General features: G+C 35.1%; 1 protein-coding gene across 1 annotated transcript; it reads right to left on the bottom strand.

Moving 5' to 3' along the window:
* Window positions 1-2,638: 2,638 nt before the first annotated feature.
* Window positions 2,639-24,995, bottom strand: LOC144352784 (stimulator of interferon genes protein-like). Its single transcript, XM_085502540.1, has 5 exons — window positions 24,111-24,995; window positions 12,684-12,792; window positions 9,017-9,255; window positions 5,946-6,132; window positions 2,639-5,140 (listed from the first exon to the last, which is right to left on the bottom strand). Exons 1-5 carry the CDS (start codon window positions 24,645-24,647, stop codon window positions 5,055-5,057), a joined length of 1,158 nt encoding a protein of 385 aa, XP_085358666.1. The 5' UTR covers window positions 24,648-24,995; the 3' UTR covers window positions 2,639-5,054.
* Between the last annotated feature and the right edge of the window lie 507 nt (window positions 24,996-25,502).

The raw sequence follows: 25,502 nt of genomic DNA, 5'->3' as shown, positions 1-25,502 counted from the left end.
ATCTTGTTACATTGTTCAGGGAGTCAAAATTTCAAAGTACCGTTTTCGGCCTTTGTTTTCAGTGATGGTTGCCATGTTGTGATGTCTGCCCAGAGAATAGGAAATTTTGTTCATAGTCTAAAATTACCCAAAAAGAAATGTTGCACCAAGATCTGTGCAGGAGAAAGTTGAAGGGTTAAATGGCACAAGTGCCAAGTTCAAAAATGAGACTTGTGTCGCAGTTATTTTTGTCTGCCTGGGCTGATTTAGTTCAAATTTGGCGCATGTCCTTTAGTTTTGTACTTCAGACTGGATCTTTTTACTCCAGAGATCATCAGTTTGACATCGCTTAAACTTGCATTAAATATGCACCTACTTTTTTTGTGTGGAGACTCAAATCACTGGTGGCCTTTAGTTTTTACCATGCCCGTACCATCAAAGATGGAAGGGAAAGGTATATTAAGGGAAAATTTTTGTCCGGTGTCGTCGTCAATAATTGTTATTGTGTGCATAATAACTTTACTAATTCTATTCCAAACTTTATCAAACTTGGTCACCTTATTCATCAGTATAAAGTCTTCCCAGAGTTTGAACAACAGATGTCCTGTATGAAAATATGCAAAAATTGAGAAAATCTGATAAAATATTTTAACTGTTTCTACTTGACTGATCACTGGTGACACATCAAAGGTCACTGATCTCAGTGGAAATGTGCATTGTTGTATGTGTTCAATGAAGCAAATGATTCATCTTGTAATAATATCCTTGGTAATGTATCTCAGAATCCCATACTGGGTTTCAAAACCAACTCATGGAGAGATTGCACAGTCTGATACACATTTGCAAACCTACCAATAAAATCTTTACAGAAAACATGTCAGAAAATCAATATAAGCACTCCTATGAACTGGGTGCCTAACTTTGATCAAGATCTGAAGCTAATAGAAAATCTGTTTAGTTCAAAGTTATCAAATCAAAAACAATTAAAAGCAAAACATTTCATCCACATTTTAAAAAGAAAATTATTCTAAAATATATGTATTCTGTATTTGACAAACAGTTCATTCGACAAATGAAAACTCACAGGAATGTTTCAGCTATTAGAACAGAATGATAGAGTATGTTTCAGTTTGTTCTGACATGATCCACAAATGAGAATTGTAATTTAATCTGTGTGCAGCCACATTATTAGACTTGCCAACCACATTTAAACTTCACATGTTTGTCTTGCCTTGAAAAGTTTGTTCTACAAGCCAATTGAAAATGGTGGCCATGTGCTAAAAAAATTAGAATCTAGCGAGGGCGCCATAGACTAGTTATTCCAGGTTGTAAAGACTCCCTACAACATCCTCTAATATAACCCATGGGATGGGTGCCAGGAATTTGAATAAAAGTGAATACATTTGTATTGCATCTGTCGGCTCGCATACTCTTTTTTTTTTAAATTGAAATTAGTCTCAAATTCAAGGCAATTTTGGTACATCACTTTGTTTACGCCATCTTATTAATGTTAAAGCGAGAGAGTCGTCATCTGCGCACGCATGGGAATAGTCCCAAGTGACGATAACGCGCACTAAAAATGCAAAGGTTCATGGGTAGACGCTTGTGAGCTTCTGGCGCAGGTGACTCCCCCCCCCCCTTAAAACTGTATAGTATCAGAAATGTGTTGTACGAAAGAACTACTCGTATTCTAGATACGGCAAATACAAACCAGAAAAAAATCTTTGGGTAAAGTTGTTATTGATATTTCTACAGTATCTCTAATAAAGCAATACAAGACATCTTGCACTTGGCAACACCTTCAGATGTGATAACGAATATTATATCATCTGTCAAATTTTGTTTGTTCATCAATTTATTCCACGATAGATTAGTTGTGTTTTAGTACTTTTTTGCCATTAACATAATTATGTAAATGCATTTGCTCCGTCCCTACTTCAAAGGGTGACTGGTGGTTGCGCTGTGCATGTGCGACATTTGTGTTGATAAACATATTCTCCCACAATCCAATGCACTCTTCTAATTGAAGTATGAGGTTTGACCTGGGCGCGACTTGCACTAATTACTGCCGGTGACTCCTTCGATACCTTCCAATCGCCTAAAAAATACCTAATTAAAGCTTGGTAGCCTCTCAGTTTGTACTCGTTCATCTGCGCAACTACTACCTTTGTTTATACAAGACCCATATTTTGCTTGGTGTGATGACTTCTGCACTTTAAATAGAACCTGGATAATTGTTTCAATTCTGTTGTTATTTAACTGCTTTTATTACAAGCAAGGAATAAGACTCAACACGGTACAGTCCCAGTTTATAAATGCAAGACTATATTTACTTGTGTGAAGTTTGGTCAGAACTGCATTCTTAATGCAAAATGGCCGCCAATCGGCCATTTTGTGCCTGATCCGAAAAACAAATGTATCAAGATCAGATTGTATTCAATGTCATGGGTATGTAATAAGTTCAGAGATCTAACGTGTGGAATGGTGAAAATAGGTAATTTTTTTCTGTGCACTTTTGGCCTTAAAATGTCTGCCATTGAATCTGGTCATGCAGAAAAATGTATGCACACAAGTTTGAAAAAATGTCAATAACATAAGTCCTCGTCATGCCAAATTTAATCTAATGCTATTAAACATACTTTGGTAATAAACTCAGAACTTATTTGTACAAATACAAGTTTATTCTTTCAGCAAGGACAAAATGAATTACAGAAAACTTGGCAGATGTACAAGCATGGAATTTCAACATTGAACTACAACATTAACATGGTTTATGGTTTGATTCAGTCAAAACTATCCTACAATGCACTGAAATTTGAATTGTGATTAGGTAACAAAACTATAACAAGGGAAATTTGTACCCACTGTAAACAAAGACTAGCAGTATGAATCAGTGTAATGAATTCATATTTATTAGCTCCGATGTCGACAAAGTTGACAACTTTACAATTTCAACTTCTTCGAAACCACAATTCAGAATGTTGTCAAATTTTATATTCAAGTACCTTGGATGGTTCTTTTTCAGGTTTGTTCATTTCGTGTCAAAATCTCAAATTCTCTATTTTTGGTGAATGTTTTTGTCATTTTTGGTAAAAATTGATATTTTCGACTTTTTTTAAAAAACGCAAGTCCAATTGCTTTGATATTACATATATAGGTATTACAGGTATATCTCTCTGATTTGTTCATTTGATGATATCTTCAATTATCTAATTTTAAAGATTATTTTTGTTCTCTTTGGTTAAATTTTTAAAGTCTGATTGCTTTAATACCTATTGTTCATTTTCTAATGATATCTTCAGTTCTTTATTTGACAAGTGCCTTGCTTACAGCGGAGCTATCTCAGCTGACAGGCTGCTAGTTATGAACCAACATGACTAATTTACACTGTAAGGTTGACAGAAAATATTTGCAGTTTTTACCAGAAATAGTCAACAATTGTCTTAAAACAGAATGACAGTTCATTAATCTTGATACCTTCTCTATATGACTGTATGCAACATTCTAGAACCAGGCACAACTCTTTAGCTCATCTTTCTGAAACTCATTGAGACTGCTGGCTTTCCCATGGATACGAAATTGAGGTGACCAAACATGATTTGCTGTGACCACTAAATTACCTGATAAGCTGTTAATCAACAACCTTACTACTTTTAGATTGCTTGTACTTGACCATGTGATGAAATGATGAAACTTGGCACATGGATGCTCTGAACTAATGCGCAGATTTGATCAGTTTTAGGTAAAAATCTGTTCATATTAATTACCCAATTTGCATGATAATTAGCTGATTTTTAGCTATTCCATGACTGTTCCACTGATATTTGAAGAACCACTCATTGGATTTTGATAAAACTTGGCACATGGATGCTCTGAACTAATGTGCAGATTTGATTAGTTTTGGGTAAAAATCTGTTTATATTAATTACCTAATTTGCATAATGATTATCGGCTTTTCTACTGATATCTCAAGTACTAATCATAACCTTTCATTAAAACTTGGTACATGGATGTCATATGACACTGCACAGACCTGATAGTTTTTAGGGTAATATCAGTACATATTAATTACCTAATTTGCATAATTAATTAATTTTCAGCTTTTGATATTTCAAGCAGTAATTATCATATTTCAATGAAACCTGGTACATAGTTACTTGAGGACTATGCAGAGACCTAATTAGTTTTTGGGTAAATATTTGTGCATATTAATCACCTTATTAGCATAATTAGTTAATTTTCAGCTTTTCACCTGATATCTCAAGTACTAATCATCACATTTCAATGAGACTTGCAACATAGATCTTCTAGGACTACGCAGAGACCTGATTAATTTTGGGGTAAATAATTAGTTAATTTTTTGCTGTTCCATGGCTGTTGCACTGATGTCTAAAGAACCACTTTTACATTGTGCAGACCTTATTAGTTTTACACTTGAATCTGTTCATATTAGTTACCTTATTTGCATAAGTTTTTTCATCAATATCTCAAGTTCAAGTAATTTTGATACTCTCAGCACATGGGTGTTCTTTCTAAGCTTTCTTTGATTTACAACATTTGACTGACTGACCCAGCGTGTATATGTAAACATCTTTGGCAAAAGCTTTTGGGAATTACAGCTTTTTTAGATAGACGTGTACTGAGTAACTATGTTGATACATCATCATGAAATGTTCCAACACATAATAGAATATGCCCAAAATACTTAGCTCTACAAAATGTATAAATCCAAATAAATACAATATACAAACAAGATAGAAATAAAATCACATTTTTTTACACTTTTCATACAAGACACTCAGTTTGTATGATACATCTGCCTATTGTTACAAAAGGAACGAGGATTGATCTATCCATGCTGTAAATTAAAAATATAGCTTAATTTCATAATATCAAACTACCATTAACTATTAGACCTTGAGTAATATGTTTTGAGGTTGTCTTTATTAGTACTACCTGTGAATAATACATAGATTAAAGATATGTGTATGTCTATTTTAATAAACAAAAAATACTGGTTACATAATAAATGTTACTTCATTTCTAGCAGAATATCAACAGGTCTGTTGCCATAGCTATATATCAATGTCCAATGTTTCTTGTTTGATTTCTCTGATTGTCTTGGAAACTGCATCAGCAAGTGGATTTTTATCATAGTCTCCTGAAAACAGACAATTTATATGAATGTTAATAAGTAGTGTAATAATATTGTACATCTTCAATATGGTAGTTTTAATTACTAGTGTTCACAGAAATGTTATTTTCCTAAATAATATCTCAGTTAAAACACTATAAAATGTTTGAACTAGTGTACAAGAATTTGAACAAACACCTTAAATTGAAATTAACACCTGATTGAACACAGACCTTAAATTACCTGTTTGAATACACATCTGATATTGATAGTAGCTAACACATGTCTAAACACCTATCTGATATTGATAGTAGCTAACACATGTCTAAACACCTATCTGATATTGATAGTAGCTAATACATGTCTAAACACCTATCTGATATTGATAGTAGCTAACACATGTCTAAACACCTATCTGATATTGATAGTAGCTAACACATGTCTAAACACCTATCTGATATTGATAGTAGCTAACACATGTCTAAACACCTATCTGATATTGATAGTAGCTAACACATGTCTAAACACCTATCTGATATTGATAGTAGCTAACACATGTCTAAACACCTATCTGATATTGATAGTAGCTAACACATGTCTAAACACCTATCTGATATTGATAGTAGCTAACACATGTCTAAACACCTATCTGATATTGATAGTAGCTAACACATGTCTAAACACCTATCTGATATTGATAGTAGCTAACACATGTCTAAACACCTATCTGATATTGATAGTAGCTAACACATGTCTAAACACCTATCTGATATTGATAGTAGCTAACACATGTCTAAACACCTATCTGATATTGATAGTAGCTAACACTTACCTGATATAGGTACTAATTGACATCGTTTTTTACATTCCTTCGCAGTATTTAGAATATGCTGCAATGTTTTCAGAAATATACGGACCTGTTGTCGTCTATCATTTGCATTCAATCCCGCCTCAGGGTGCTCAGACATCTTATTCAGTGAATCAATAGGTGTTGCAAACTCCATAATGCAATAATGCAACTGAAATTATACAGACATATTACTAGCATTACATGCAATATACATGACTATGTAATACAAATCACTATATTTCCTGTATTTCTTTAGAACATCCTATCAATCCTTAAATTTACTTTACCAGACTCCTAGAGTCTATGAGAACTTACCACTCCTAGAGTCTATGAGAACTTACCACTCCTAGAGTCTATGAGAACTTACCACTCCTAGAGTCTGTGAGAACTTACCACTCCTAGAGTCTGTGAGAACTTACCACTCCTAGAGTCTGTGAGAACTTACCACTCCTAGAGTCTATGACAACTTACCACTCCTAGAGTCTGTGACAACTTACCACTCCTAGAGTCTGTGAGAACTTACCACTCCTAGAGTCTATGAGAACTTACCACTCCTAGAGTCTATGAGAACTTACCACTCCTAGAGTCTGTAACAACTTACCACTCCTAGAGTGTGTGACAACTTACCACTCCTAGAGTCTATGAGAACTTACCACTCCTAGAGTCTATGAGAACTTACCACTCCTAGAGTCTATGAGAACTTACCACTCCTAGAGTCTGTGACAACTTACCACTCCTAGAGTCTATGAGAACTTACCACTCCTAGAGTCTGTGACAACTTACCACTCCTAGAGTCTGTGAGAACTTACCACTCCTAGAGTCTATGAGAACTTACCACTCCTAGAGTCTGTGACAACTTACCACTCCTAGAGTCTGTAACAACTTACCACTCCTAGAGTCTATGAGAACTTACCACTCCTAGAGTCTATGAGAACTTACCACTCCTAGAGTCTGTAACAACTTACCACTCCTAGAGTCTATGAGAACTTACCACTCCTAGAGTCTATGAGAACTTACCACTCCTAGAGTCTGTAACAACTTACCACTCCTAGAGTCTATGAGAACTTACCACTCCTAGAGTCTGTGAGAACTTACCACTCCTAGAGTCTGTAACAACTTACCACTCCTAGAGTCTATGAGAACTTACCACTCCTAGAGTCTGTGAGAACTTACCACTCCTAGAGTCTATGAGAACTTACCACTCCTAGAGTCTGAGAACTTACCACTCCTAGAGTCTGTGACAACTTACCACTCTTAGCGTGAGAACCTACCACTCCTAGAGTCTGTGACAACTTACCACTCCTAGAGTCTGTGACAACTTACCACTCCTAGAGTCTGTGACAACTTACCACTCCTAGCGTGAGAACCTACCACTCCTAGAGTCTGTGACAACTTACCACTCCTAGAGTCTGTGACAACTTACCACTCCTAGAGTCTGTGACAACTTACCACTCCTAGAGTCTGTGACAACTTACCACTCCTAGAGTCTATGAGAACTTACCACTCCTAGAGTCTGTAACAACTTACCACTCCTAGCGTGAGAACCTACCACTCCTAGAGTCTGTGACAACTTACCACTCCTAGAGTCTGTGACAACTTACCACTCCTAGAGTCTGTGACAACTTACCACTCCTAGAGTCTGTGACAACTTACCACTCCTAGAGTCTGTGACAACTTACCACTCCTAGAGTCTGTGACAACTTACCACTCCTAGAGTCTGTGACAACTTACCACTCCTAGAGTCTATGAGAACTTACCACTCCTAGAGTCTGTGACAACTTACCACTCCTAGAGTCTGTGACAACTTACCACTCCTAGAGTCTGTGACAACTTACCACTCCTAGAGTCTGTAACAACTTACTACTCCTAGCGTATGTGACAACTTACCACTCCTAGAGTCTGTGAGAACTTTCCACTCCTAGAGTGTGTGACAACTTACTACTCCTAGAGTCTGTGAGAGCTTACCACTCCTAGCGTGAGAACTTACCACTCCTAGAGTCTATGAGAACTTACCACTCCTAGAGTCTGTAACAACTTACCACTCCTAGCGTGAGAACCTACCACTCCTAGAGTCTGTGACAACTTACCACTCCTAGAGTCTATGAGAACTTACCACTCCTAGAGTCTGAGAACTTACCACTCCTAGAGTCTGTGACAACTTACCACTCCTAGAGTCTATGAGAACTTACCACTCCTAGAGTCTGTGACAACTTACCACTCCTAGAGTCTGTGAGAACTTACCACTCCTAGAGTCTGTGACAACTTACCACTCCTAGAGTCTATGAGAACTTACCACTCCTAGAGTCTGAGAACTTACCACTCCTAGAGTCTGTGACAACTTACCACTCTTAGCGTGAGAACCTACCACTCCTAGCGTATGTGACAACTTACCACTCCTAGAGTCTGTGACAACTTACCACTCCTAGAGTCTATGAGAACTTACCACTCCTAGAGTGTGTGACAACTTACTACTCCTAGAGTCTGTGAGAACTTACCACTCCTAGAGTGTGTGACAACTTACCACTCCTAGAGTCTGTGAGAACTTACCACTCCTAGAGTCTGTGAGAACTTACCACTCCTAGAGTGTGTGACAACTTACTACTCCTAGAGTCTGTGATAACTTACCACTTCTAGAGTCTGTGAGAACATACCAGACTCCTAGAGTTCGTGACAACTTATCAGTCCCCTAGATTCTGCAAAAAACTTACCAGACTCCTAGTCTTTGACAACTTATTAGACCACTAGAGTCTGTGACAACTTACCAGGCCCCAAGAGTCTGTGACAACTTACCAGACTCCTAGTCTGTGACAACTTACCAGACTCCTAGTCTGTGACAACTTACCAGACTCCTAGTCTGTGACAACTTACCAGACTCCTAGTCTGTGACAACTTACCAGACTCCTAGTCTGTGACAACTTACCAGACTTCTAGAGCATGTGACAACTTACCAGACCCTTAGTCAGTTACAACTTACCAGGCCCCAAGAGACTGTGACAACTTACAAGACCCCTTAGAGGGGTGGCATACCCATAGTATAATCAATGAATGCTTACAATTCCTTTAGAGTCCTCAACTTGGTAAACAGAATTAACATAAGGTCTTCCCTTTACTCCAGCTCTATCAACATACAATGGCGGTAACTGGTTTTCAAACTTCATTCTTCCGTGATCTTCAATTGCTACATTTGCAGGTATGATGCAATTCTCTGGTATGATTATAAATAACTTGGGTAAAAGTTCCCCTGCCTTCATTGAATCATTATATTGGGATTTTGCAATGGTATTTTCTAATTCTGTTGAAAAGAAAATCACATCATTTATTCTTACTGATTCCGTTCTATTCAAATGAAATCAAATCAATGTTAGTTTCTGATTGGTGGCTGCCAGTTGGTCACATGACATTTCCGTGCAAATAATACATTATGGGGCAGGGATCCAGAAGGAGTACCTACACTTTATGCAAATTTTTAAAATTATGCTAATTTATTCATGACGTAGCAGTTTCTGTGCTCATGAATATTCATTAATATGTGGGTCAATACATTTTAAAATGGGCGATATATTATTTTGGGGGGAAGAGTTAGAAAGGGGGATTAGTAATCCTTAGGGGGTCAATACAAAAGAAGGGACCCATTTGGAGAGCAGCCATGCTCCTCGTGTCTGTTGTTGCATGTGACCTACAGCTGTCAACTGTGTTCGTTCTTCGACGACTTCGACTGGCTTCCATGTGGGGTAGTATTCTTGTGTTCTGTTTTTCTGACTTGAGTTTTTGAATCCGATGTTTATGTTTTTAACGTCTTTCATGTCTTTTGTAGGAGTGTCCAATCTGTGATTCGAACTTGCGATCTTTGAGTTCCCAGCGCACTGTCTTGTCCACTGTACCACGAGTGTCTTCACACAAGAGATAGGATTTAAGTCCTATTCATAGGAGCATTGTCTTCACTAGCATTCAAAAATCTAACTAAACATACTGGATTCGAACCAGCGATCACTCACATTGCTGACATAGTACAAATCAACTGAGCTATGTGGGTAGTCATGCAAATTGAATAATTTGTTGTCATATTTAGCTTTATTGCCAAATGGTGTTTGCAAGAAAAAGATGGGCAGGCATGGGAATTGAACCCGGGTCCTCCTGATCACTGTGTAGACAACTGAACCAAAAGACCACAATTGATTGACTGGATGTGTTTGCATTTGATAAAACTATACAGTGTGTATATATATAGAAATACAACATATTTCTATTATTGAGTTACAATTGTCCAAAAAATTGCCAATTTTGTGTTTTTACTTGTGTAAACTATATACTAAGTGCTCAATAATGATACTCTGTTGTGCACTGTCTGCGGGTAAGTTGCAATGATGTCAACTGATTAAACAATTCGCGTTTAAGTAATTTCCACTATTAACAAGCGGTTAAATTGTGACAATAAATGTGTGGACAAATATTTGAGATTAATTTTGGTGTAGACAACTCTCGTTTAATTAATTCCCACAATTACAAGTTGTTAAATTGAGAGAATAAATGTGCGGACAAATATTTTAGACTTATTTTGGTGTAGACAGTTCTCGTTTAATTATTTTACACCATTACAAGTTGTTAAATTGAGAGAATAAATGTGTGGACAAATATTTGAGATTAATTTTGGTGTAGACAACTCTCGTTTAATTAATTCCCACAATTACAAGTTGTTAAATTGAGAGAATAAATGTGCAGACAAATATTTTAGACTTATTTTGGTGTAGACAGCTCTCGTTTAATTATTTTACACCATTACAAGTTGTTAAATTGAGAGAATAAATGTGCGGACAAATATTTTAGACTTATTTTGGTGTAGACAGCTCTCGTTTAATTATTTTACACCATTACAAGTTGTTAAATTGGGAGAATAAATTTGCGGACAAATATTTTAGACTTATTTTGATGTAGACAGCTCTCGTTTAATTATTTTACACCATTACAAGTTGTTAAATTGAGAGAATAAATGTATGGACTAATATTTGAGACTTATTTTGGTGTAAACAACTCGCGTTTGATTAATTCCCACAATTACAAGTTGTTAAATTGAGAGACTAAATGTGTGGACAAATATTTTAGACTTATTTTGGTGTAGACAGTTCTCGTTTAATTATTTTACACCATTACAAGTTGTTAAATTGAGAGAATAAATGTATGGACTAATATTTGAGACTTATTTTGGTGTAAACAACTCGCGTTTAATTAATTCTCACAATTACAAGTTGTTAAATTGAGAGACTAAATGTGTGGACAAATATTTTAGACTTATTTTGGTTTAGAAAAGTCACATTTAATTTACTTCCACAAATTACAAATTGTTAAAGTGGGAGAATAAATGTGTGGACAAGTATTTGAAACTTATTTTGGTGTAGACAACTCTCATTTGATTAATTCCAACAATTACCGGTACAAGTACTTAAATTGGACAAATATTGACCATTATATTTGTGAGTAAATACCTGTTGTTTCATTAATTTCCACCTCTACAAGGTTGTTAAATTGAGAGAATAAATGTGTCGACAAATATTTGATACTTATTTAGGTGTAAGAACTCGTGTTTGACCAACTTCCACCATTGCAAGTTGTTAAAATAATGAAATAAATATACTGGTATCATTGGATTTTTGATTTAATTGTGAAACTTTCTAACAAAATGTTAACTGCTGGCTTCGAACCCTCAATCAACAATTCCGCAGACACAGTATAAATTCCACAACACCACGGAAGATATTCGTCTGTTGCCTGATGTTTTCGTAATATAGGGAACGCCATCAACACTTTAACAAAACTTACCTTGACTTGAGTCTTGTTTATCTCTTGTCACAATCTGGAAACTGTTGAACAAATTGCGCGTCGTCCAGTTTAAGACGTAAGTTATTTTATTATTTATTCTTTCAGTTTTGTATGGTGGAGTTTTGTGAGGTTTATTATTTTTTTTGCGACGTTCTTTGCTTACTTGTTACGGTTTGAGAGATTTCAGTTCATTTGATTTACGTTTTTACGGTAGCTCTGTGCGGGACTCGAACCCACTGTCTTTTCAAGCTAATTTTGTTTTATTTTGATGGCACGCTTGTGTACCACGCCACGACGTTGGTCGTTAAGTGGTATTCATTTTTCTAACTACTCCAGTGTTCCGATGAGTTGAACGGAAAAGCCAAAACGATTGCTGGTTTCTGATTGCTTTGGTTCTGGTGAGTGTGTATCTAGTGTGATTCGAACCCATGTCGTTTGTATTGGGCGTTTTTTTATTTCCCATGTTGGCTACACCGTAATATGCAACCACTTCCCCGTTTTATTGTGATTTTGAAAATGTGTTTAATGATGTCTTCCTCACCTGCCACGTCATGACCCAGTTTCAACAACACAGCCATTTTGGAACAGAGTGCGTGACCCTCGGCGTGACCCGACTGACTATATGAGCGTTCTGTTCAACTGTTAAGCTAGGATTTATTACCGTTATTATCATTATATTGTCACGTGATTTGTTTTACCTTATGTGTAATGTCTTAAGTATCTTTATTGTAATCTGTATATACCAATTCGTATATACCGAGGAAACGAACCCGATTGAAGGTCATGTATTTTGTGACGTCACCAATTCGTGTGTAGGTACGGCTTCTAGATCCGTGCCCATTATGGTTTAATTTTTGCATAACTATTCCCGAGCCAAGTATTGAATATTGCATTATGGGTACTCACCAGGCAGGATAATCTTCAGATATCCAAAGTAATAAGACCAGGCCAACCCATGTGCTACATTCAAGTGATCTTGTTCACTAAACTCACTAATTTCAACTTCAGAGTGTGCCTGAAATGAAAGCAGAAAACACAGAACTTGATAGTGTTATAGTTATTGTGACAAAATCATTAATTAGTACATAATATTAGTGATGTGTTATGATTTGTATTTTGAATTCAGTTGTCACCACTCTACCACAGACATCAGGCATCCCAGGGTCCATGATTTATACCACATAGCACGTAGTGTATATACCATACATCATTCACAATACTAATATGGTACATAGATCAATGTATCAATAATAGTATATATCCCATACATCATATGTCATCAAATATACCAATAGGGTACTGATTCCACATATCAATAGTGGTGTATATCTCATACATCACATTCATCAAATATACCAATAGGGTACTGATTCCACATATCAATAGTAGTGTATATCTCATACATCACATTCATCAAATATACCAATAGGGTACTGATTCCACGTACCAATAGTAGTGTATATCTCATACATCACATTCATCAAATATACCAATAGGGTACTGATTCCACATATCAATAGTAGTGTATATCTCATACATCACATTCATCAAATATACCAATAGGGTACTGATTCCACATATCAATAGTAGTGTATATCTCATACATCACATTCATCAAATATACCAATAGGGTACTGATTCCACATATAAACAGTAGTGTATATCCCATACATCACATTCATCAAATATACCAATAGGGTACTGATTCCACATATCAACAGTAGTGTATATCCCATACATCACACTCATCAAATATACCAATAGGGTACTGATTCCACATATCAATAGTAGTGTATATCCCATACATCACATTCATCAAACATACCAATAGGGTACTGATTCCACATATCAATAGTAGTGTATATCTCATACATCACATTCATCAAATATACCAATAGGGTACTGATTCCACATATCAATAGTAGTGTATATCTCATACATCACATTCATCAAATATACCAATAGGGTACTGATTCCACATATCAATAGTAGTGTATATCTCATACATCACACTCATCAAATATACCAATAGGGTACTGATTCCACATATCAACAGTAGTGTATATCCCATACATCACACTCATCAAATATACCAATAGGGTACTGATTCCACATATCAACAGTAGTGTATATCCCATACATCACACTCATCAAATATACCAATAGGGTACTGATTCCACATATCAATAGTAGTGTATATCTCATACATCACATTCATCAAATATACCAATAGGGTACTGATTCCACATATCAACAGTAGTGTATATCCCATACATCACACTCATCAAATATACCAATAGGGTACTGATTCCACATATCAATAGTAGTGTATATCTCATACATCACATTCATCAAATATACCAATAGGGTACTGATTCCACATATCAACAGTAGTGTATATCCCATACATCACACTCATCAAATATACCAATAGGGTACTGATTCCACATATCAACAGTAGTGTATATCCCATACATCACACTCATCAAATATACCAATAGGGTACTGATTCCACATATCAATAGTAGTGTATATCCCATACATCACATTCATCAAACATACCAATAGGGTACTGATTCCACATATCAATAGTAGTGTATATCTCATACATCACATTCATCAAATATACCAATAGGGTACTGATTCCACATATCAATAGTAGTGTATATCTCATACATCACATTCATCAAATATACCAATAGGGTACTGATTCCACATATCAACAGTAGTGTATATCCCATACATCACACTCATCAAATATACCAATAGGGTACTGATTCCACATATCAATAGTAGTGTATATCTCATACATCACATTCATCAAATATACCAATAGGGTACTGATTCCACATATCAATAGTAGTGTATATCCCATACATCACACTCATCAAATATACCAATAGGGTACTGATTCCACATATCAACAGTAGTGTATATCCCATACATCACATTCATCAAATATACCAATAGGGTACTGATTCCACATATCAACAGTAGTGTATATCCATACATCACACTCATCAAATATACCAATAGGGTACTGATTCCACGTATCAATAGTAGTGTATATCTCATACATCACATTCATCAAATATACCAATAGGGTACTGATTCCACATATCAATAGTAGTGTATATCTCATACATCACATTCATCAAATATACCAATAGGGTACTGATTCCACGTATCAATAGTAGTGTATATCTCATACATCACATTCATCAAATATACCAATAGGGTACTGATTCCACATATAAACAGTAGTGTATATCCATACATCACACTCATCAAATATACCAATAGGGTACTGATTCCACATATAAACAGTAGTGTATATCCATACATCACATTCATCAAATATACCAATAGGGTACTGATTCCACATATCAACAGTAGTGTATATCCATACATCACATTCATCAAATATACCAATAGGGTACTGATTCCACATATCAACAGTAGTGTATATCCCATACATCACATTCATCAAATATACCAATAGGGTACTGATTCCACATATAAACAGTAGTGTATATCCATACATCACACTCATCAAATATACCAATAGGGTACTGATTCCACATATAAACAGTAGTGTATATCCATACATCACACTCATCAAATATACCAATAGGGTACTGATTCCACATATCAACAGTAGTGTATATCCATACATCACATTCATCAAATATACCAATAGGGTACTGATTCCACATATCAATAGTAGTGTATATCCCATACATCACATTCATCAAATATACCAATAGGGTACTGATTCCACATATCAATAGTAGTGTATATCTCATACATCACATTCATCAAATATACCAATAGGGTACTGATTCCACATATCAATAGTAGTGTATATCTCATACATCACATTCATCAAATATACCAATAGGGTACTGATTCCACATATCAACAGTAGTGTATATCCCATACATCACATTCATCAAATATACCAATAGGGTACTGATTCCACATATCAATAGTAGTGTATATCTCATACATCACATTCATCAAATATACCAATAGGGTACTGATTCCACGTATCAATAGTAGTGTATATCCATACATCACACTCATCAAATATACCAATAGGGTACTGATTCCACATATCAATAGTAGTGTATATCCCATACATCACATTCATCAAATATACCAATAGGGTACTGATTCCACATATCAATAGTAGTGTATATCCCATACATCACATTCATCAAATATACCAATAGGGTACTGATTCCACATATCAATAGTAGTGTATATCTCATACATAACATTCATCAAATATACCAATAGGGTACTGATTCCACATATAAACAGTAGTGTATATCCCATACATAACATTCATCAAATATACCAATAGGGTACTGATTCCACATATCAATAGTAGTGTATATCCATACATCACATTCATCAAATATACCAATAGGGTACTGATTCCACATATAAACAGTAGTGTATATCCCATACATAACATTCATCAAATATACCAATAGGGTACTGATTCCACATATCAATAGTAGTGTATATCCATACATCACATTCATCAAATATACCAATAGGGTACTGATTCCACATATCAACAGTAGTGTATATCCCATACATCACATTCATCAAATATACCAATAGGGTACTGATTCCACATATCAATAGTAGTGTATATCCCATACATCACATTCATCAAATATACCAATAGGGTACTGATTCCACATATAAACAGTAGTGTATATCCCATACATCACATTCATCAAATATACCAATAGGGTACTGATTCCACATATCAATAGTAGTGTATATCCCATACATCACATTCATCAAACATACCAATAGGGTACTGATTCCACATATCAATAGTAGTGTATATCCCATACATCACATTCATCAAATATACCAATAGGGTACTGATTCCACATATCAATAGTAGTGTATATCCCATACATCACATTCATCAAATATACCAATAGGGTACTGATTCCACATATCAATAGTAGTGTATATCTCATACATAACATTCATCAAATATACCAATAGGGTACTGATTCCACATATAAACAGTAGTGTATATCCCATACATAACATTCATCAAATATACCAATAGGGTACTGATTCCACATATCAATAGTAGTGTATATCCATACATCATATTCATCAAATATACCAATAGGGTACTGATTCCACATATAAACAGTAGTGTATATCCCATACATAACATTCATCAAATATACCAATAGGGTACTGATTCCACGTATCAATAGTAGTGTATATCCATACATCACATTCATCAAATATACCAATAGGGTACTGATTCCACATATAAACAGTAGTGTATATCCCATACATAACATTCATCAAATATACCAATAGGGTACTGATTCCACGTATCAACAGTAGTGTATATCTCATACATCACATTCATCAAATATACCAATAGGGTACTGATTCCACATATCAACAGTAGTGTATATCCCATACATCACACTCATCAAATATACCAATAGGGTACTGATTCCACATATCAATAGTAGTGTATATCTCATACATCACATTCATCAAATATACCAATAGGGTACTGATTCCACATATCAATAGTAGTGTATATCTCATACATCACATTCATCAAATATACCAATAGGGTACTGATTCTACATATCAATAGTAGTGTATATCTCATACATCACACTCATCAAATATACCAATAGGGTACTGATTCCACATATCAATAGTAGTGTATATCCATACATCACATTCATCAAATATACCAATAGGGTACTGATTCCACATATAAACAGTAGTGTATATCCCATACATAACATTCATCAAATATACCAATAGGGTACTGATTCCACATATCAATAGTAGTGTATATCCCATACATCACATTCATCAAATATACCAATAGGGTACTGATTCCACATATCGACAGTAGTGTATATCTCATACATCACACTCATCAAATATACCAATAGGGTACTGATTCCACGTATCAATAGTAGTGTATATTCCATACATCACATTCATCAAATATACCAATAGGGTACTGATTCCACATATCAATAGTAGTGTATATCTCATACATCACATTCATCAAATATACCAATAGGGTACTGATTCCACGTATCAATAGTAGTGTATATCCCATACATCACATTCATCAAATATACCAATAGGTTACTGATTCCACATATCAATAGTAGTGTATATCTCATACATCACATTCATCAAATATACCAATAGGGTACTGATTCCACATATCAATAGTAGTGTATATCTCATACATCACATTCATCAAATATACCAATAGGGTACTGATTCCACATATCAACAGTAGTGTATATCCCATACATCACATTCATCAAATATACCAATAGGGTACTGATTCCACATATCAATAGTAGTGTATATCTCATACATCACATTCGTCAAATATACCAATAGGGTACTGATTCCACGTATCAATAGTAGTGTATATCCATACATCACACTCATCAAATATACCAATAGGGTACTGATTCCACATATCAATAGTAGTGTATATCCCATACATCACATTCATCAAATATACCAATAGGGTACTGATTCCACATATCAATAGTAGTGTATATCCCATACATCACATTCATCAAATATACCAATAGGGTACTGATTCCACATATCAATAGTAGTGTATATCTCATACATAACATTCATCAAATATACCAATAGGGTACTGATTCCACATATAAACAGTAGTGTATATCCCATACATAACATTCATCAAATATACCAATAGGGTACTGATTCCACATATCAATAGTAGTGTATATCCATACATCACATTCATCAAATATACCAATAGGGTACTGATTCCACATATAAACAGTAGTGTATATCCCATACATAACATTCATCAAATATACCAATAGGGTACTGATTCCACATATCAATAGTAGTGTATATCCATACATCACATTCATCAAATATACCAATAGGGTACTGATTCCACATATCAACAGTAGTGTATATCCCATACATCACATTCATCAAATATACCAATAGGGTACTGATTCCACATATCAATAGTAGTGTATATCCCATACATCACATTCATCAAATATACCAATAGGGTACTGATTCCACATATCAACAGTAGTGTATATCCCATACATCACACTCATCAAATATACCAATAGGGTACTGATTCCACATATCAATAGTAGTGTATATCCCATACATCACATTCATCAAACATACCAATAGGGTACTGATTCCACATATCAATAGTAGTGTATATCCCATACATCACATTCATCAAATATACCAATAGGGTACTGATTCCACATATCAATAGTAGTGTATATCCCATACATCACATTCATCAAATATACCAATAGGGTACTGATTCCACATATCAATAGTAGTGTATATCTCATACATAACATTCATCAAATATACCAATAGGGTACTGATTCCACATATAAACAGTAGTGTATATCCCATACATAACATTCATCAAATATACCAATAGGGTACTGATTCCACATATCAATAGTAGTGTATATCCATACATCATATTCATCAAATATACCAATAGGGTACTGATTCCACATATAAACAGTAGTGTATATCCCATACATAACATTCATCAAATATACCAATAGGGTACTGATTCCACGTATCAATAGTAGTGTATATCCATACATCACATTCATCAAATATACCAATAGGGTACTGATTCCACATATAAACAGTAGTGTATATCCCATACATAACATTCATCAAATATACCAATAGGGTACTGATTCCACGTATCAACAGTAGTGTATATCTCATACATCACATTCATCAAATATACCAATAGGGTACTGATTCCACATATCAACAGTAGTGTATATCCCATACATCACACTCATCAAATATACCAATAGGGTACTGATTCCACATATCAATAGTAGTGTATATCTCATACATCACATTCATCAAATATACCAATAGGGTACTGATTCCACATATCAATAGTAGTGTATATCTCATACATCACATTCATCAAATATACCAATAGGGTACTGATTCTACATATCAATAGTAGTGTATATCTCATACATCACACTCATCAAATATACCAATAGGGTACTGATTCCACATATCAATAGTAGTGTATATCCATACATCACATTCATCAAATATACCAATAGGGTACTGATTCCACATATAAACAGTAGTGTATATCCCATACATAACATTCATCAAATATACCAATAGGGTACTGATTCCACATATCAATAGTAGTGTATATCCCATACATCACATTCATCAAATATACCAATAGGGTACTGATTCCACATATCGACAGTAGTGTATATCTCATACATCACACTCATCAAATATACCAATAGGGTACTGATTCCACGTATCAATAGTAGTGTATATTCCATACATCACATTCATCAAATATACCAATAGGGTACTGATTCCACATATCAATAGTAGTGTATATCTCATACATCACATTCATCAAATATACCAATAGGGTACTGATTCCACGTATCAATAGTAGTGTATATCCCATACATCACATTCATCAAATATACCAATAGGGTACTGATTCCACATATCAATAGTAGTGTATATCCATACATCACATTCATCAAATATACCAATAGGGTACTGATTCCACATATAAACAGTAGTGTATATCCCATACATAACATTCATCAAATATACCAATAGGGTACTGATTCCACATATCAATAGTAGTGTATATCTCATACATCACATTCATCAAATATACCAATAGGGTACTGATTCCACATATAAACAGTAGTGTATATCCCATACATCACATTCATCAAATATACCAATAGGGTACTGATTCCACATATCAATAGTAGTGTATATCCCATACATCACATTCATCAAATATACCAATAGGGTACTGATTCCACATATAAACAGTAGTGTATATCCCATACATCACATTCATCAAATATACCAATAGGGTACTGATTCCACATATAAACAGTAGTGTATATCCCATACAACACATTCATCAAATATACCAATAGGGTACTGATTCCACATATCAATAGTAGTGTATATCTCATACATCACATTCATCAAATATACCAATAGGGTACTGATTCCACATATCAACAGTAGTGTATATCCCATACATCACATTCATCAAATATACCAATAGGGTACTGATTCCACATATCAATAGTAGTGTATATCTCATACATCACATTCATCAAATATACCAATAGGGTACTGATTCCACATATAAACAGTAGTGTATATCCCATACATCACATTCATCAAATATACCAATAGGGTATTGATTCCACATATCAATAGTAGTGTATATCCCATACATCACATTCATCAAATATACCAATAGGGTACTGATTCCACATATAAACAGTAGTGTATATCCCATACATCACATTCATCAAATATACCAATAGGGTACTGATTCCACATATAAACAGTAGTGTATATCCCATACATCACATTCATCAAATATACCAATAGGGTACTGATTCCACATATCAACAGTAGTGTATATCCCATACATCACATTCATCAAATATACCAATAGGGTACTGATTCCACATATCAATAGTAGTGTATATCTCATACATCACATTCATCAAATATACCAATAGGGTACTGATTCCACATATAAACAGTAGTGTATATCTCATACATCACATTCATCAAATATACCAATAGGGTACTGATTCCACGTATCAACAGTAGTGTATATCTCATACATCACATTCATCAAATATACCAATAGGGTACTGATTCCACATATCAACAGTAGTGTATATCCCATACATCACATTCATCAAATATACCAATAGGGTACTGATTCCACATATCAATAGTAGTGTATATCCCATACATCACACTCATCAAATATACCAATAGGGTACTGATTCCACATATCAACAGTAGTGTATATCCCATACATCACATTCATCAAATATACCAATAGGGTACTGATTCCACATATCAACAGTAGTGTATATCTCATACATCACATTCATCAAATATACCAATAGGGTACTGATTCCACGTATCAACAGTAGTGTATATCTCATACATCACATTCATCAAATATACCAATAGGGTACTGATTCCACATATCAACAGTAGTGTATATCTCATACATCACATTCATCAAATATACCAATAGGGTACTGATTCCACATATCAATAGTAGTGTATATCTCATACATCACATTCATCAAATATACCAATAGGGTACTGATTCCACGTATCAATAGTAGTGTATATCTCATACATCACATTCATCAAATATACCAATAGGGTACTGATTCCACATATCAACAGTAGTGTATATCCCATACATCACATTCATCAAATATACCAATAGGGTACTGATTCCACATATCAATAGTAGTGTATATCCCATACATCACATTCATCAAATATACCAATAGGGTACTGATTCCACATATCAACAGTAGTGTATATCCCATACATCACATTCATCAAATATACCAATAGGGTACTGATTCCACATATCAACAGTAGTGTATATCTCATACATCACATTCATCAAATATACCAATAGGGTACTGATTCCACATATCAATAGTAGTGTATATCTCATACATCACATTCATCAAATATACCAATAGGGTACTGATTCCACATATCAATAGTAGTGTATATCCATACATCACATTCATCAAATATACCAATAGAATACTGATTCCACATATCAATAGTAGTGTATATCCCATACATCACATCACATTCATCAAATATACCAATAGGGTACTGATTCCACATATCAATAGTAGTGTATATCCATACATCACATTCATCAAATATACCAATAGGGTACTGATTCCACATATAAACAGTAGTGTATATCCCATACATCACATTCATCAAATATACCAATAGGGTACTGATTCCACATATCAATAGTAGTGTATATCCCATACATCACATTCATCAAATATACCAATAGGGTACTGATTCCACATATAAACAGTAGTGTATATCCCATACATCACATTCATCAAATATACCAATAGGGTACTGATTCCACATATCAATAGTAGTGTATATCCCATACATCACATTCATCAAATATACCAATAGGGTACTGATTCCACATATCAACAGTAGTGTATATCCCATACATCACATTCATCAAATATACCAATAGAATACTGATTCCACATATCAATAGTAGTGTATATCTCATACATCATATGTCATCAAATATACCAATAGGGTACTGATTCCACATATCAACAGTAGTGTATATCTCATACATCACATTCATCAAATATACCAATAGAATACTGATTCCACATATCAATAGTAGTGTATATCCATACATCACATTCATCAAATATACCAATAGGGTACTGATTCCACATATCAACAGTAGTGTATATCTCATACATCACATTCATCAAATATACCAATAGAATACTGATTCCACATATCAATAGTAGTGTATATCTCATACATCATATGTCATCAAATATACCAATAGGGTACTGATTCCACATATCAATAGTAGTGTATATTCCATATATCACATTCACCAAATATACATTTATTAAAACAAAATGGCCGCCATTCGGCCATCTTGAATCAGATCGTGAAACAAATTGATGTGCATATGTATAATATCATGTATGATGTATGTGTTTGATTGTGATTGGTCCAGGCATTTCTAAGATACAGGTCCGGACGCACGCACGCACGGACCGACGAAAGCACGGAGGTCTAAAAATAAGTCCCCGTTTTTAGACTGCATCCGAACAGGGACTAAAAAGTCGTAAAGAAATTACAAGGAAATTACATTTTCCAAACTGTAAAACGACTAGATGACACAATTCACTGCAAAATTAAATATAAAAATAGATACATTTCCCGGGGGGGGGGGTTCTCTGAATATTATCTGGTACGCAAGCTGCAGTAAAAACACCTGAAAAGGGGTGTTATTCAGTTATTTGACACGTATATGCATGTACCGTGTTTAAGGTCGATATATAAAATAAAGTGTGAAAAAAGGAATCCCATGAATTCATGTTACCTCAACCTAGCAACAGTATGATTTTAGTATGTATATAGGGTATCTATTTTACGTTTCTGCACTTGAAAAGGAGTATAATTTCACAAAAATAAGTACGTTTTTAGAAGCTTTTTTGAAAAGCTATACCTCAGCATGGGTACCTGGTCCCTCTGACTTGGAGTATCCCCCCCCCCGATACATTTGCACATGTTCACATTTAATTTTAGCAAAGGGAATTATGTAGTCATTTATGAACATATTTATCTCGTTTCACTCACCTTCAAGCCAACAAGTACATTAGAAAAGATATGTACTGCCATGAACGTCAATACTATATCCCCATACACGTGGAAATAGGATGAAAACAGCGATATCTCTGTCGATATCATTAATATAAAGAATAAACCCATTACTGAGAACAGCACCGCTACGGGCATGAAGTCTTGAACTCTGTACGTGGTTTTAAAGGCTTTCCAGACGCTACCGTCATACCGGTCATTTATGTGGCGTATTTCTTCCACAAACAGACATAGTCTCCTCAGGAATTCTGACCCAACATGGGTGAGGAAAACAACACTGATGACGAAAGCGATTTGATAAATAACGACAAATGTACCAATTGTTTGCTGGGCAGAGCTGGATTTGTCACTTCCATCGGTGAGCAACCCGGATTCTTCCAGTATACACTTTGGCGTTTCAAAAGCTATAGCAATTCCTATGCACACTAGTACAAGCACCACCGATGTTATGTTCACGTAAGCCCGACCACGCTTTCGCGGAATAGGCCCGAAGCCGTTATTTACTTCTTGGCGCATCGTCAAAAACCGTCAACTAACGTTCGGAGCGTGGACGACAGCACTTGTAGGGAAGTGTGTGAAAACAAAGATGACTGTATCGCCTATTTCAACCCTCGGACTGAAAAAACACGCGTAATTAATTCCGAAAATTACGCTGACCGTATCATCAATTCTTACTTCACTTCCGTATTATGCTAATTGTTTTCGTTTCGACGATCATGTCGTGGTGTTCGGGGGATACTCACCACAACATAGTCTGATGTGTCACCAATACCGAGACAGCATAAACCGGGAATCAAAATCTATGCATAATAAACATGAACTTCCAGGCCGAATATTAGAAATAAGACCTTCGTCTTGCAATGCCACGATGTGACCTTAGAATGTCACGTGTACTAATGGGGAAACCCCAGTTGAGTGCGCATTCTGTGACGTCATGGTTACCAGTAAACTACGGTTACCTTGCCTTTTGTTATTATCCCTGAAAGTTTGACATATTTAGTAACTTAATTTTGTAATTTCATTTTTTATAAAAAAAAAAAAAAAGACCAACGCATTTACTAACATGCGACCTGGCGGTCAAAAGTATTCCGTCATATAATAGGAACTTTGTGACAATGTTTGGCCAAATGGGACATAATTTGGCAACAAATCGACATGTGGGTTTTTATTTTGCAAAATATAACAAAAATTGACTTTTGGCGCTCAAAATGTTAATTATGAAGTACTAGTACTAATAATGAATTATCTTCGTGTTACAGCGGGCGCACGATATTTACAAACACCTTACCGGGGAACTATGCAACATTTCCAGACACAAAACACCGGGCGCGGTATGCCTTTGATATGTGGCCACGAGGGCCGGGGTGGAGG

The sequence above is a fragment of the Saccoglossus kowalevskii genome, chromosome 8 (genome assembly GCF_978046115.1).
Source record: "Saccoglossus kowalevskii chromosome 8, keSacKowa6.1, whole genome shotgun sequence".
Taxonomy (NCBI): Eukaryota; Metazoa; Hemichordata; class Enteropneusta; family Harrimaniidae; genus Saccoglossus; species Saccoglossus kowalevskii.
The sequence above is the reverse complement of the archived record's forward strand: the minus strand, read 5'-3'. Positions and strand labels throughout refer to the sequence as shown.